The sequence below is a fragment of the Pipra filicauda genome, unplaced genomic scaffold, assembly GCF_003945595.2.
Source record: "Pipra filicauda isolate LSUMZ 115617 unplaced genomic scaffold, ASM394559v2 scaffold141_size4267151_pilon, whole genome shotgun sequence".
Classification (NCBI taxonomy): Eukaryota; Metazoa; Chordata; class Aves; order Passeriformes; family Pipridae; genus Pipra; species Pipra filicauda.
Window position 1 is genome coordinate 766,721 of NW_024103896.1, and position 16,118 is coordinate 782,838.

The 16,118-nt window shown below is 39.8% G+C and overlaps 1 protein-coding gene across 1 annotated transcript in view; it reads left to right on the forward strand.

Moving 5' to 3' along the window:
- Positions 1-12,161, forward strand: part of NOX4 (NADPH oxidase 4) — a 101,652-nt gene extending 89,491 nt beyond the window's left edge. The window contains exons 15-18 of the mRNA XM_027744606.2: positions 3,783-3,891; positions 4,447-4,515; positions 6,571-6,671; positions 11,662-12,161. Of these exons, the coding sequence (XP_027600407.1) occupies positions 3,783-3,891; positions 4,447-4,515; positions 6,571-6,671; positions 11,662-11,782 (400 nt within the window). The 3' untranslated portion in view covers positions 11,783-12,161. The remainder of the gene's footprint in view (positions 1-3,782; positions 3,892-4,446; positions 4,516-6,570; positions 6,672-11,661) is intronic.
- Positions 12,162-16,118: the final 3,957 nt, after the last annotated feature.

Consider the following 16,118-nt stretch of genomic DNA (forward strand, 5'->3'; position numbering starts at 1 on the left):
AAATGATTCCTTGGAGAGATCTAGAGGACTGTGATATCCCTGAAGGGCATAAATTATCTCATACTGGCTGTGTAACCCAAAGAGTCGTGGCAGAGTTTTGCCAGTAATGCACCTCGACTGGGACAGTGTCACTAGCCTTTCCACCAGCCTAGCTTGTGATTAATGTAGTCACAGTCCTTCACCTAGGCTTGTTCCCCTAGTCCCATCTCAGATGAGGCTGCAGACTATAATTGTGAGTTTTTGAGAGTCAGGCAGTTGTGACAGTCTTTCTACTGGAAATGCAGGGCCAGCTCTCCTGATTTGACTTTTGTCAATATGTAAGTTTAAGGTTTTAAAAGAAAGGAATCAACCTGAATTCAGATAGTATTCCGATGTTTAACTCCATTTGAAAAGTTTAAATTTTAGGTATACTGTTTTCTTATTTTTTCTTCTTGTTTTTCTCTCTCTCCTTTTAAAAAATTTATTTTAATTTAAAGCCTTTGACATTCTATGCAGATCAAACCTTTTACCTCTTGTTCTTCTGTTGCATTGACAACATGGTTCACACCAAATCTTATGCTGTGTGAAATAGGTTTGCTTTTGTGTTTGCTATTGATTTCTTTTTATTTGTTAGAGTATTGGCTAAGAGCTCCAGTCACAGGTTAAGCATCCCTGTTTCAAAGGCCCGGTATAAACAGCCAACCAAAGCAGCAAACCTTCCCTGAGGTGCTGAGAGGCTAGCTGGCTTTGCAAGGGCTTTAAAATGCACAACTAAAGCATTTGTTCCAAGATGAACATGCCAGTGATCAGCTCTAACTCCAAAGTGAAGCTGAAGTAAATTTAGATGCTGCGAACCTTCTTATGTCCTTAATCTGGGCTGGACCTGACAGTGCTAAGTGCTACTGCAAGTTATTAGCCTCACCTGTCTCATAGTGCAAAAGACCTCAAAGGGTCTTGTGCTTCCTCATTTTCTTTTCTTTAGAGTGTCTGAATCATCCTCTCAAAACTAGGGTACATTTTTGCTGAAAGCCTAGAGTTCAGGCAAATAAAATTACTGTTTTCCTCGTGATAGATTATCCTTGACAGTGTTTAGCAAAAATGTCACAGATCACAATGATAAGCCATCAACAGGTAATGAGATGTTTGCCTCTACCAGTTATCAGAGGATGTAGGAACTTGCACAGACATTGCCAGAGAATTGTAGTGTCCAAAGGATTTGGCAATGTCCATTTATCTGCATAAAACCATAAATTGACTTCTAAGGAACCAATTCCATAACCTACCCTTGTAGCCACTCTTCCCATTGTGCACCATACAATATAGAGGGGAATCATTTTGGGAAAAAGTAACAATCTTAGTCTACTTCCCTCCTCCAACAAAGCACTGTTTCAGTGGATGGCCTGCCTGTGTCTTTGCCCTGACTTGGAAGCAGAAATTGGTATGAACATGCAAACTGCCTTACAATGCCAGCGCTGCAAAACAGCGAGGCCAGTCCTATTGTGTCAAGGACATGCGTGTCTGAGGAAGATCAGAAGCCTGTTGAGGTGGTCTTTTGTTTCCTGCTCCATTATGTTCCTGTTGTATGTACATAATTTGATTCCTGTCCCTGCCCTTCCCTCCACTTAGCTGTTGAACCCTATGCCCTATTTTAAGAAAATACAACGTACTTTAAGGAAAGCTAGTGGCTTTCATGCAGTAGGGTCTGTAAATAATGGCTTTTATTTTGAGCGGAAGTAACACAGAAACATGCAAGAAGTATTATGTACATGTGGATTGGGTTGTAATGGGAGATTGCACCTTTACTGCATAATATATCCTGCTGGAGGTAGACCAGGCATATGTGTCTGAGATGCTATTTTAAATCTATGCTTGACTTGTTTCATGAAGTCTTGCAGTCCAGCCTCTTTGTCCAGCTGCAATGTTTCATCACCATGAGTGGTGTTTTGTTACTGAACTGCAGCATCTCAATACAAAATGCCTTGCATTTTTTTTCTTCTTTTGTCCTTTTTTATGGTGAAAGGCACTTATTTTGCTTGCTATTGCTTATAGTTCTCATCACATCTGACCAGATTATGACCCTTCCTAAGGGCTTGTCTTAGTCTAGGCTGTCAGAAAGAGATGGAGGAAATCTTGTTTGACAGGTCAGCAGTTTATAAATAAAAAAGTTGAAATCAGGACTTGAAAGACACTGTACTCCCAAGTCTTTTTTTTTTTTTTTTTTTTACTCTCTGTGGGAAGTTTACATGAAAGGTGAGTTCTCAGCCTCTCTACGCTGCTGAAGTGCCGCTGATGTCTCTATCCTTGCTCCTCAGGGCAGGGAGCAGTATGAGGAGGCAAGACAGTGATTGGAACCATCACTTAAATAGATCTATTAATACTCTTCTAATTATACATATTCCAACTTTAGAGTTTGGAATAATGCACAGTGGGTATGGTGAGGTGTATCATGAAAGTTTTTTGATTGGGTTTGGCTCCTAGGATTAGCATTTGAAGTGAACAGGCTATGGCCTTCTCTATCTGAAAATTATTTCAGAGGAAAAGGAGGAAACAATCTATTCACGACCATTTCAGTGATTAGAACAACAGAAAACAGTGTTGGCCAACTAAGAAAATACTTCCTGAATATGACGGCTCGCAAGGGGAGAAGAGTCAGCACACTTCAAGGGTCCAGGGTGAAATGACCTCTTTATTAAAATGGTGCTCACCTTATATAGGGTAGGGAGAGAACATTCTAGAAAAAGGGTGTAACTAGGGACGAGCAAGGGCAGAGCATGCAAATTAAGAGGAGGGCACAACCATATATGGAAAAACACTGCAATGCAGCAAAAAACAACCAGTGAGAGAACAGGGTTCAGGGCCATGAGGAATAAGGGAATTTACCAGAAACCTGGGGTACAATATAAGGGAAATTATACAATAAAATAGGAAACATAACATAAACCCCAAAACACATATTCTTCCATAGTCCACAAAAGTTCGTATCTGCTTAGATGATGCTTTCTTCTGCAGGGGGACTATTGAGTTTGATGCTTTCTTTCCAATTCTCATTTTTGTACTCCAACATGAATATTTGTGCTTTATTTGAACTCCTTAATCATCAGGTCATTTTTCATTTCTATTTTATTTACCAGCTCATTCAAATCCTTCCTTTGTGCTTATTTGTGGTTTAATTGAATTAGAAATCTGACACAAGAGTCCTGTTTTTGTAAATGCAATGCCAGAATCTGCCTGTGGCTGCACTTTACCCACCAGCATTTCCTAAGGTCTGTAATATATCACACAGTCCCCTAACACAATGAAGCCCTGATTTGATTTGGTCTATGTGATTTTGCTACTATTATTAGTTGTAATCAACCAGAGCCTTTCACATATAAGGGCAGAATTAAGTCTTGACATTATTGCATTTGTCAACACTTTCCACTTATGGGTTGCTTTATAAACCTAGTAATGAATTGACAAGATACACTTGAACTTAGAATGTCTCCTTTTCTTTAAAATAAAAGTTTGATGATGATGCATGAATCCATATTTGCTGCCCAAATCATCTGTATTGCTGACAACTTCTAGTTGTAGAAACAGTATCTATGATGGCTGTTAGCTCTGCATTAGAGATTTAATATTCTCAGAATCATTCAAATAGGCTGCATTGATCAATTCAGTGTCTAATGTATCATAGCTTGAAGAACAACTTAGCAGTTAGCCTTTAATGGAAATTCATGTTTCTGTTAATGAATATAAAGCATATTAATTAATGTTTCTTTTTAAATGATAATTTTTAATTACCCACACATTTTATTTTCAAGGGACGGCTGGAAATGCTACAAGCTCAGAAGACTCTACTTCATTTGGGTGTGCAGGGACATTGAATCTTTTCGCTGGTTTGCAGATCTGCTCTGTATGTTGCATAACAAGGTAATGGGTGTTTGGAGGGATACTGACAACTCAAATGCAAGGTATGTCCACACCACACAACTGGCACGCTATAGAGAATGGTAGCCTTGCTCAAAACAAATGAGCTCCAGTGGTAGTTCTGCTTGGGCTGCCTGACCCAGGCTCCATTTATTCTTGGAGCTGCATGAAACAGTTTGAGTATCTATGACCAATATTTTATTGCACACTGTTGCACTTATCTGTGTCCATCCTACTTTGCAAGATGGAAGAAGCACATGCAGACTGGGAAGTCTGAGTGACCTTTAGGCATTGGACAGCAGCCAGATCGAGAAGGGAGGGGGATTTGCAATTTCAGGTGGATTGTAAGAGCCGTGTAGCTTCCAAAACCAATATTTTGTACACAGCATGATGTGCAACATTCACAAAGGGGTGCTATGCAATCATATCTTCTCCATTAAAAAGCTTACTTCACTGATGCTGAAACCTATATCCCTCAGCACAGAAGGCACAAGTGACTTCACACTTAGATTAAGAGAAAGAATGTTATTTCACTAGCTGTTTTTATCATCCTTCCAGCTTTGGCAGGAGAATCGGCCAGACTATATTAATATCCAGCTGTACCTCAGTCAAACAGATGGAATACAGGTATGTGGCCAAGTGTTGTTTGTAAACTGAACTAGACCTTGGAGTAATAGGCAATGCAAACTGTCAGTCAAAGGTAGAAAGGGGGTTACTGCAGATGTTAAAAACAGGAGATGAGGCCATAAACTCAGATGACTGATTCATTACTAGAGAAAGAGAGCCAGTCCATCCTTACAGCATTAAGACAGTCTAGTTTGGTACCCTTAACTTGCTTAGGTGTGGGTAGAAATCCATATCTTCCTTTTCTAGGAAAGAGGTCCTGCCAGGCCACAGACCAGGCAATTGGAAATGTTTGATGGGAAATCTGCATTGTTTCTGGGCTAGGAATCAAAACAGAATAGTTCTAGGAACTTGCAAGCTCAATCTTCTCATATATATTTTGAGAGAAACTAGCTATTTTAAAAAGCTTTTTATTTCATTGCCTCAAATATAGACAGAAGGTAGAAGTTTCTTGATGCATGAGCCTGAAAATTATACTGAACTGTCAATTGTCATGTATTACCAAACCCCAGGCTGGGCTAATTCCCCAAATCTTGGCATCTCCTGTAACTATTTACGCTAGCAATCTTCATTTTACATTATTTAGCACATAAGCCTAGATACAAGTCTTTACCCTGCTATGTCAGGAAGCTTTCAAGTGACTGTAGTGGGCCCAGAACCAAGCCTAACAATTACTTTTTAAACAAGAAATGCAGTGACAAACCATACCCAAAGGATTTTGATCTGCTTAGTATCAGATGGAGATAGCATAACATTCACAGCTTTGGTAGGAACACTAGTCTAAATGATGTGATAGCTACAGTAGTTATGACTATGACAAATGTACTGTCTGGACAACATATGTCGATTGAAATGGGGTACTTGAAAATACCTAATTTATGAAGCTGGTATGTAATTGTTAGCTTAAAATTAAAAGCAGAAGCAGGACTTCAATGCAATGACACAGCAAAATTGAAATAACCGTCAATTCAAAGAAAGTGTTCTGATATTATGGATCAAGCAGCTGCTGAATTTATTTAAATCAGCTTTTTGGTTGAAGTCTTTCTTTAAAGACACTTTTTTATGGCTATTGAACAATGCTGACATAAATCATAACGCTGTTCATAATTTCTCAAGGGGGAATTAAACTCAACTCTCCATTGTCATATAGCTGATGTGTTCACTGCTGTTACTCCAAAGTGCTGACTGCTACCAAAAATAGGGCAGTTTCATTTCATACTCCCTTTGCAGAGAAGCCCTGTGCCTGTGTGGTAAGAGGGAGCCAAGCCCACCCTGCAACAAATGCCTCCTGTCTATAAAAGCCCAACAGAGGATGAGTTGGCCAAAGCTCTGCGTTTGCATTGGTATGAGCAATGTGTCAGGTTGTTCAGCAGAGAAGGGAATGTGGGAGCCTAGATAAGATGTAACCACTCTCTGCCTTTCTGCCCCATTAGGATAGCAAAGCAAGGAAGGGGCATGCCCTGCAATGGGAGGGCATTCCACCTTATCAAAATGCTGTGAGTTAGCATTGCTGAAATGGATTTGGTTCCATCTGGGGAGCAGTTTTAGTTGCTTTCTGCTCTCACAGCAGTTCAAAACAGCTGGCAAACTACTCTCAGGGAGAAAAGTAAGATTTCCCTTGTTACTTTTTCAGACCTAGTAATCTTAATAGTTACTTGTACAAAGTTAAAAAAAAAGGCTTACTTCAGACAGAAATATGATTTTTGCATCAGCAGTGTTTCTTCCAGCTTAGCATTAAAAGGCAGTGAGGGAATGAGTAATAGAAGCATGGTTATTGTTTTATGACTTAAATAAATTGGTTTAAAAGTAATGTGGAAATTAATGAGCAGCTGCAGAGGAACAATGTATAATGAACACCGAGGAGAGCCATTGCAAAGGTACTGAGCAGAGGTATCGGAGCATAAAATAGCTGCAGTTTTAATCACAACTGTTTGGTACTTGTGCTCAGGTTTTATATCTCAGCAGTATGGCAAGTCAGCCAATGTCAGAAATGGGAGCCCTGGGTGATACGAGGCAATTTGCAAATCAGGCACAGTGGAGTTTTTTTGTTTTTTGCAGAAAATAATTGGTGAAAAATATCAAGCTTTAAACTCCAGGCTTTTGATTGGACGACCCCAGTGGAAACTCCTGTTTGATGACATAGCAAAGTGTAACAGGCGGTAAGTAATAGTCTGCTTGAAGGATGCCCCAGTTTGATGGCTGGGGATATCTGTGTCTAGCTATGTTGGTATGAAAATATTTCTGGGTTTTATCATATAATGTAATGTTGAAATTCACTAATATTTTGCTGTGAGATGTAGCCTGTAGAAACAGAAACACTTTTTTTTTTTTTTACACACACAGAGCAGTCCAACTTTTTACACAGCTATGTTCAGTGGCCCAGGAAACAAAAGTAGCAGATTTTCATCTCACTGCACAGAGCTTCCCTATGTTCTTGTCCATGGCAATGTCTTGCTTTCAACATGCTGGTTTTATATATGAGGTTGCACTTTTTTAAATTGTTGACTTCTCCTATAATTTTCATGATTTGTAGTGCTAGTTTACAAAAAAAATTCACAAGGAAGACCTTGACTGACTTGTATTGTTTTTATTCGGAGGATATATTGTCTTTGAAGATTTCTGGCAGTTTTTTATTCTTTGTTAAGACCTGGCAATGCCTTTTTACTGTGCTAGGAAAACATATTATGGTCTGAAACAAGACGGTTGTAAACCAGAGAAGACATGCAGTTAGACTATGGAATGTCTTTGTCCAGATCCAGCTTTGTTGGTTGAGTATTTTACCCCCCACTGGTAGTTTTTTGCCTCAAAAGTTAATCTGGTAGAAGGGATTGTGTGAATCTTCCCTAATCTACTTTTGTCAATGTCAGTGGTGTGGAAGCAAACCACAGTAGCTGTTGGTAGTAATCTGGGTGCATCAGGTTGAGAAGTGCTTGCATGTTCATCTGCAAAATTTTCCCTCAAGAACTTCTTGCACTTGCACTTGCAAAGTGAAATCTGTCCATGGCTTACTCAGGCCAGATATGACTGAGGACACTGAGCCCTGGTTCTTGAGAAATACTGAGTACCAAATGTATCACGTTGGCAGTGTAAGCTGCTGACAATATTTTTCTTGGATTCAGATCATAGAGGATGTTGTGGACAGGGTCCCTTGTCAGGACGTTCCAAAGGCTGCTACAGAGGGACATCCATGGAAGAATTCTCACACTTGGAGAAGGGTTTTAGAGTAAAGAAATATGGGAAAGAAAGGGAAATATGTCATGGAAGAAAACTGACTCTCTGGGCTCAGAGACCTCTGCGTAGAAGACTGTTGATCTTTTATGCTCCATGCTAATGTCTTTTTTTTGTTTGTTTAACTGTGTGAGTGCAGTTTTAAAAGATGAAAGTGATGATTTCTGCCACTTCCTTGCAAGGCTGTAAGTGCACATAATATAGATTAAACTATTAGTAGTAGTCATACTTGCTTTTTCTTTTTTGCTTTCCATTGCATTACTCCTAATTAGATTTCAAGTACCATTTTCTCTGCGATTTCACATGAGACCTTTAAATTGTGCCACGATTTTCAAACAAGGTGTCTTTTAGTACCTAAATAACGTTCCGACTCCTTTGATTACCTGCAGCTTACTAAGATGTACTCTTCGTCACCGTTGGTCACCCTTTTATCAGGGTTTATACAGGTCTATATATCTGTAGACATAGTTACATGAAACATGATGCACGGTACTGAAACCTGTAACAACTTCAGCTGTCCCACAGAAATTTACCTCTTGTAGGTGATTATTCTCCATATTTCCTTGGATGAGACAGGAACTTCAGTTTTTCCCTATAGTCCAATTTCTAGGTCTACTATTAGCTTTATTTCAGTTCGTATTTCTCAGTAACTTTCCATGTAGGTGTCCCTGCTGCAATACAGAGATGAAAAAAAACCCCAAACAAAACAAAACAGGTCAATCAAGTCGTTTCCAACATCTGGTGCCAATGTTCAGGCTTTCACATTTGCAATCATCCCCTTGGGCTTGTTTATGTGCAGCTGAGATATTTTCCAGTTTTATTTGTGATTTTAGGAAAAGCTGCATATAAATAACAGGCAGCTGGCAAAGCTCTTACAGTGTAGCCGTTTGATTGCTGTGTGCTTTGTGCATTGTTGCTGTTGTTGCTGTTTGAGTCCCAAATAAGCAAAGTGCACTTGTAAGTGTCTGAGCTTTGCCAGACCTTCAGAGCGTGACATAGGGCAACCCAGCATCAGGTTCCTGTTCCTTTTTTCTGGAAAAGAGGAGCAGACGCATGCCATCTACTGTCGATATTTCATATGACATCTGCAGTCCCAGCAATGTGCATTGGGACTGTTAATATAACAAATTACTGGTCTTTTTTTCCCTGCTTTTTTGAGGGGGATGGAGCAGCAGTCTTGTTCCTGTTCGGTTGGGTTCTGTATGAAAAGCTTACACTGTGCTCAGTTTTGCGTAGGTCAAATGGGTGTGTCCTCCAGGTGGAGACTGACCTAGAAAAAGACATGAATATCTGTAGGAGAAAAAGGCATGGAGCGCCATGATACATTTCTCATGTGATGTAAAGGAGAAACATCTCTCTAGAAATGAACGTGGGATTTAAAACAGGATCTTTTTAAGTCCTGACCGTATCTTCTCAATGTAGCAAAGCATTTCATCTCTCCCTCACCTCCAGCTGTTCATAAAACGGATGTAAGAATATGTGCTGACCTATTCATCCCATAGGAACAGTGAAACTTTACTTGCTTAATGCTCTGAATGAGTAAAATCCTGTACTGATGTTTATAATTATTGCAAAGAATGGCCTAGAACATAGATTCCTTAATTGTAAACATGTTAGTGGTATTTATAAAGATTTTCAGACATAGCACTACACAGCTGCCTGTTTTCTTCTAGCAACAAAGTAAACCTTTGTCCCAGACAACTGATACACAATTAAAGTCCCTCAGCTCAGGGTAGTAAAGTGCTGCTCCATGTAGTAGCATCTCTCAGCCACCTGCCTGCTTGTGTCACAGCAACCTGGCAGGAGCCAAGCTGCTGGCAGAGAGGAAGGTATCTGCAAGCAGGGAAGTCTGTGATAGAGGTGAGGGAGAAAGTGGGGCCTGAACTGTGGGAGGTAAGTGGTATGTGGGGAGATGTCCAGAATAGATGCTGGTGTTGGGTATCCTGTGAAGGAAGTCTGAGAGCCTCTGGCTCAGTGCACGAGCAGTAGTTCACCAGGGTTTCGGAGACGTTATTAGCCACAGGTCTCTTTTGTGACTTTAGGCAAATCATTTAACCTTTCTGTGGTTCTGATTACTAGCCAAAAATTCTGTGTACCTTGGAAGGATGTTGCTGGGATGGGAATATATTAGCAGTATGTGCTGCTAAGACATGTCTTTACTTCAGTGGCAATTTATATGTAATGAAAGGGAGAGGGGCAGACAAACTCTTTGGGATTTATCAGTTGGTTGTACTAATTAGACTAATGAAAAAAAAACAAAACAAAAAACCAACAACAACATTAATTCTCTCAATTAAATACACAGTAGAAAACAGATTCTTGCTGGCAGCTCATGAATCCTTTTTCTCCAGTGCGCACAGATTAGAGGGAGTTCAGAGTCTACAGGTGCTGAGAAATCTTATTTGAGAGCAATGAGCAATAGTACTCTCATTATTGCTGAAAAGTCAGCCACCAGCACAACATCCCTTGCCATTAAAAGGAGTACTGCTAGGACAGGAAAGCTTAATAGGTATATATAAGGGTGAGAAAAGAATGGGTCATAAATATTTGCCATGGATTAATATGAGAGATGATGTAATTGAAGGCAATTAAAATCAACATTGTAAGGTGCTTGCACAAGGACGCCTCTACAGTTACCTACCTAACTTTGTGATGCTTTTTAATGTTTGAGTCCGCAGTTGTACAATGCCAGCGTTGCTGTGCAATGGTACAGTGTGCACTGCCATGCTATTCGAGCAGCAGGCATGTATACTTGACAGTATGCATCAAAGATTTCTTCTTGTATGTGTTAATTCCCTTCCCTCAGCAAACACATACACAGTGAGCTTTAAACTGTGTTTGATTATCCTGCATGTGCTAAAATATTTTATATTAAATAGTTATTGGATAAAATACTGAAGCAATCCTGGAGGCAGGGTCCAGAATTCAAGTCTCCAGCCTCTTGGTGAGTGCTGTAGGTCACTATAGTTAGAACCACATTCACTGTTGTATGTTTTTTCTTCATTTCACTAAATCTTTAAGATCTTTTTCTGTAGTGGCACAATTTCAGCAGGAAGATAATGATTTTTTTTTTTCATGATGTGGAAGAGGCAGCACTGCATTGTCTTTCCCTGCTCCTTCCTTTCCCTTCTCATCTTTCAAAAAAAGGGAGCTGATGAGTATTGTGAATGGCTCAGTCCTTCTGCAGTGGATGTGCCCTGTTCTGTTGCCGACTACAGTTCTGAGCCCTTAGATATTGTATGACTATCAATCTGATTTACAGGCCATCTTTAAGGTGACCAGAGAGCAAAGAGCTGCTGTCAGTAGAGTGGTGTGAAAAAGTCAAGTTAACTAATGAACCTGGACTGAGACCTATAGGTGAAGAACAAGGATCATACTCTGTGTTTGACTTTTCCTAAGATTTCCCAATATGGATGTTGAAGGAAAAACTGCATGCTAATGTGAAAGTAAAGCAGTAAAATTATTCTGCTGCTGCCAGAAACAATCATGGGTTAGTAGTGCTCTGTTTTCATGAGTGTAACGAATCACTGTTAGTGACTTGATCTCCTGATGGTGTAAATCACGAGTTACACTAATGAAGTCATTACAGTGAGACACATTTTTCACAAAAAGGTGATTAATTATGAAAATAAAAATAGAGTGGAAAATAATCATTTTTCTTGAAATTAAGATTAGGCACTTCTTCCTAAGAGTTGTCATAGTCAGATAAGTAATAGAGTTTATTGTGGGGATACTTGAGAGAGATATGGTGGCTTCAGTAATACTAACTGCATGACCTAATGAGCTGTTCTCACCGTAAAACCTATATGTAGTTGACTCATATGTATGAGTGAGGCCAGAATCTAATTCTGTCTATCATTAGATGTTACTGTTTATTCACAATGTCATAACTTTTTTCTTTTTTTTTTTTTTTGATAACAGGAAGACCATTGGAGTTTTCTGTTGTGGACCAAACAAAATCTCTAAGATACTTCATAAACTGAGCAACAGCAGCAACTCTTATGGGACAAGGTTTGAGTACAATAAAGAATCCTTCAGCTGAAAGTCTGTTGGACTAGCAAGACTCACCAGAAGATAAAAGTGCAATTTTTTCTTTTGTACAACTTAGAAGTTCATCTGTGGTTTAAACAGATAGAAATGTACCAAAGTGTAGCACAGATGTTTTTATTTATGATTATTTAAGACTGTGAATGCAGCAGTATACCAACAAATAATCAGTGCTTATACTCAAATGCGCTCACACAGTATTTGTGGCAGGAGTGATCTTTGGAGTTGTTTCTGTTAATTAAAAAATACAGAAGCTGGGGAGAGACATAATTGTTTTGAAAGCTGACGGGAGGAAGAATCTGTGGAATGTTTAAACTTCTTCCACTTAAAACTTCTTCCACTTCAGTCCTCTGAAGCTGGATCAGTAAACCAAATCCCAGGTTTATCCAAATGACAAAACATAGTGTATTACAAAGACTCTTGCTTTTGTTGGTATTAAAATCTCATGGCTTTGGGGTGAAAACACTCCATATTAAAGATTTTATTATATATTGCAGAACTGGGATTCTATATTTAAAATATAGAGTGTTACTCTCACTAGTCTACTTCTATAATGAAGTTAACCTAAGGAAATGTGAGCATAACTGTGTAGCACCAGTGGGCAGCCTTCACTGTGATGTCAGTCACAGCCTTTTGGCAAGCAGCAGCTATACATGCAGAACTCTCTATCTTGCATCAATTCAGCATTCAGTGGGTTTGCAGAGTAAGTATGATTTATGGAGCAAGAAAGTGATGAACACGAGCAGATAGGCACTCAAGTTTTTATTATAACACACAATGTGGAAGTTGCACTCACTCTGCATTCACATGCCCTGAATGTCAAATACCTCTCTTACTGATTATTTTACAAGGCAGCAGGTTGAAATGCAGTTTTAGAGGTCCCAGTATGTTTGGTTGACTATGATCTTTTGATTACTTTCCCTGGAACCACCTTTGTTTGCCCTGACGTCACTAAAAGCAGGATGAGATGAGATGAGATCTACAGCAGAGTAAGAATGAAGTCCTCAGCACTGTGGCTCCTTGAATGGTGTGTGCAGACAGAAACCTTGCAGGAGCTGCAGTATGCTTTCAGTACGCTCCAAAGGGGAAAATCTGAAACATCCAAATTTAAGCTCTCCTTCCCTTTTCCTTTCCACAGCTGTTTTCTGCTCATAATTGCCATGGAAGGGCTAAAGGTTGAAACAGGCATTTTATAGCCTTTTGGTTCTGAGGAGCATGGTTTTTTTTCCTCCATTCAATAGCCTATCCAACTTTATTTCTTCTTTTCTCCCTTTTCCTTATTTTGCCAAGAAGAGGGCATTTAAGCAGGAGTTAGACACTTAGCTGGTGTAAATAGTCACCGCTCTAGTGCCTCCTAATAGAACAGCATCACTAACATGCTGAAAACCTTGCCCTTAATCTCCAGCAGAAGTTTGGGAGCAGGACCATGTAGTGTTTCCAGCATACACAGGTGGCAGATGACTCAAGAAGTCTTGTGCCTGTGGTTCACCTGTATTTAGCACAGTGCATTTGATTTCATTTATTTCTTTCCATTGACAACCTTTTTTATTTTAGTGGAAAAGACATTAAAATTTCACTCACAATGCGCACACTGTTCAGGAGTTTGCAAGTATCAGTATTAATGTTCAGAGGGAAGCATTTTTCTAGTAGGTGGTGTATAGGCATGTTGTATGTGTAACTAGTGAGAATGAGTTGGGTCTTTACCTTGGCAGCTTCTGCGAAGGAGTTGCATTCAGTGAGCATCAGGGTGGAGTTTCATCAGTAAAGCCACATTGGAATGTGTTCCTCAGTGTCTGGACTTGCAACTGGAGTTTTTACCTCTGGCTCTGTCCAATTTGAAATTCACAGAGGAAGGAAAGAACAGAGATGGATGAATTCCTACTGATGAGAATTCTCGAAGTAGCCCAGATGAGAGAAGTCAAAATAGAAATGCAGTGTGAGATGGGAGCCTACATTACAGCTACTGATTTTAATTTTTTTCTTTTTGAGGCTGGGAGGACCATTATTTTTCTATTGGATCTCATTCACCCATTACTGTAAAACTAGAGGTATGCAGCAAAAGATTAGACACTTTTTAAACAGTAAGATTTGTTTCTAATACTACCTGCATGGTTGAAATCATGCCTACATCTATTAACCACAACCAGACAGTGATCTTTTCCTCTTGCTTCAGGATCTAGTATCTCATGCTTTTGAATTACAATTTAGAGTCTTTTAATCACAAAGTTGTTTGTGGTTTCACATCTCCTCTCTGATAGATATCAGTTCCATTACCATATAATGAGCAGCTAGTTTTGCAGTTAACTCTGTGCTAAAGCAGATTATATTTTCTGGCTCAGCTTCTTTATAGGTAACACTTTATAATTAAAATAGTAGTGCTAGTACTGTGCTCTTGTTCTGCATTGTAACAGGAGTCATGGCTGCGTGTAGGCATATTAAACACCTGTTGTTACATTAGGCTGTGCTGTCATAGCAAGATCTAAGCAGATCCAGGCTCTTCCCTTTCCGTCTTCATGTGGTGTCAGCCTCAGATGTTTGTTTGATCCACTTGTAAAACAAGCTCTGGACTGTCTGCCTTTCTAGAGTGTTGTGAGGCTTAATTAATGTTTTGGTATCACTTCAGTGCCCAAGCAGTAAAAAGATCTGTCTAATTGTTATGCAAATGTACTTGTGTTTTATTTTGGGTAAACCTTTCTATTAATCATATGAGTAATCTCTAGACAAGATGCGGCTGACTTTGGAGAAAGTCTAAAAGCCTCAACTGCTTTTTTTTCTTGAACTATAGCTCTGTTAGAGGGGCAAAAGGCTTCAGAGTTGTTAGTGGCTGTGACTTGGCTTCAGGAGTGGCAGATATTATGATACACAATCTTTCTACAGGCTGTGTTGTCATTGCTGTCTCCATCTTGCAAAACAAAGTCAGGCCCTCTTTTAAACTCTATTACTTTTTTATCTGTAAGCCAAATGTATGTGAAAATATAACTCAGTGCCAGACAAGTAAGTGAAGGCTGACAGCACTTAATTCCACATTTGCAGATCGACTGAATTTACGTAACTGAGCATCACTTTGCACTTTATACTGTGTCCTGTGAGTTCATCATAAGTGTCCTGCTGGCAAGGGAAGGATCCCACCATGAATTCTGCTACTTCTGACTTAGTCACAAAGCTGCAGGCCCATCAGTGTTTACTCAGCAGGATCATTGTGTTTTATCCATCAGAAATGTTTCAGGGCTGTTTTTTTAAAGCAAGAATGTTTCCATACCATGATGGAAACCAAGCCCTTTCCCTGCATTGGGAATCCAGCCCTCATGCAGCAGTGTGGGACTCAGGGCTTTACACAGCTAACAACTGGATTAATCAGATTTACCCAAGACATCCTATTCCCATAGCACTGATATTGCTTGTGTGAGTAAATGTCCACTGCCACAACAAAGGAGTGCAGAGATGAACCCTAATGTTGTGTGGGAAGGCCTGATGAGGACTGACTTTCACCTCTGAAGTCTGCAAGACAGCCTGTCCCTCCACAATGATTATTCCAGCCCTGTATTTGAAGCAACACTTCCCTATTTCAGTATGTGGTACTACTACTAGCATGTGAGTTCTTCCAGGGTCTTTTATCTGCTCTTCTAGAAGACAGGACTGAAAGCAGTATGAGAGATCACAACAAACAACTTTGAACCTGGGCTGGGAGAGGACACCACTGCATACCACAGACACCTAGCTGATGACTTCACTGCTTACGGTAGAAAATTTAAGCCAAATCCATTTTTCTGCAAAATGCTGATTGTTTTGCCACAGCAGACTAAAGAACAGTTGCTTTAAAGGGAAAACAGATAAATCCTCTCTCTGAAGACTCCTATCTGCACAAGCCTGATACGAAGATGTGTGTGAAAGCACTGTGCACATTGTTATTACAAGGGTATGTAATGATAGAATAAGGGGTAATGGCTTTAAACTGAAAGAGAGCAGGTTTAGATTTGATATTAAGAAGGAATTCTCTTCTGTGAGGGTGGTGAGACACTGGCATAGGTTTGCTCAGAAAAGTTGTCATTGCCCCATCCCTAGAAATGTTCAAGGCCAGACTGGATGGGGCTTTGAGTAACCTGAGGGGTCAACCTGCCCATGGTAGGCAGGTTGGAACTAGATGGTCTTGAAGATCTCTTCTAACCCAGTCCATTCTATGACTCTATGATTCTTTGATTCTATGATTCTATGATTTCAGTTTCCACTGCATCCTCATCATGGGCTTACACTCTCAGCTCTAAATCCCCATTGTTTTATTTGGTTGCATATATTCACCCACCTTGTTAGCAGATGTGTCTTGCAGGTAAGGG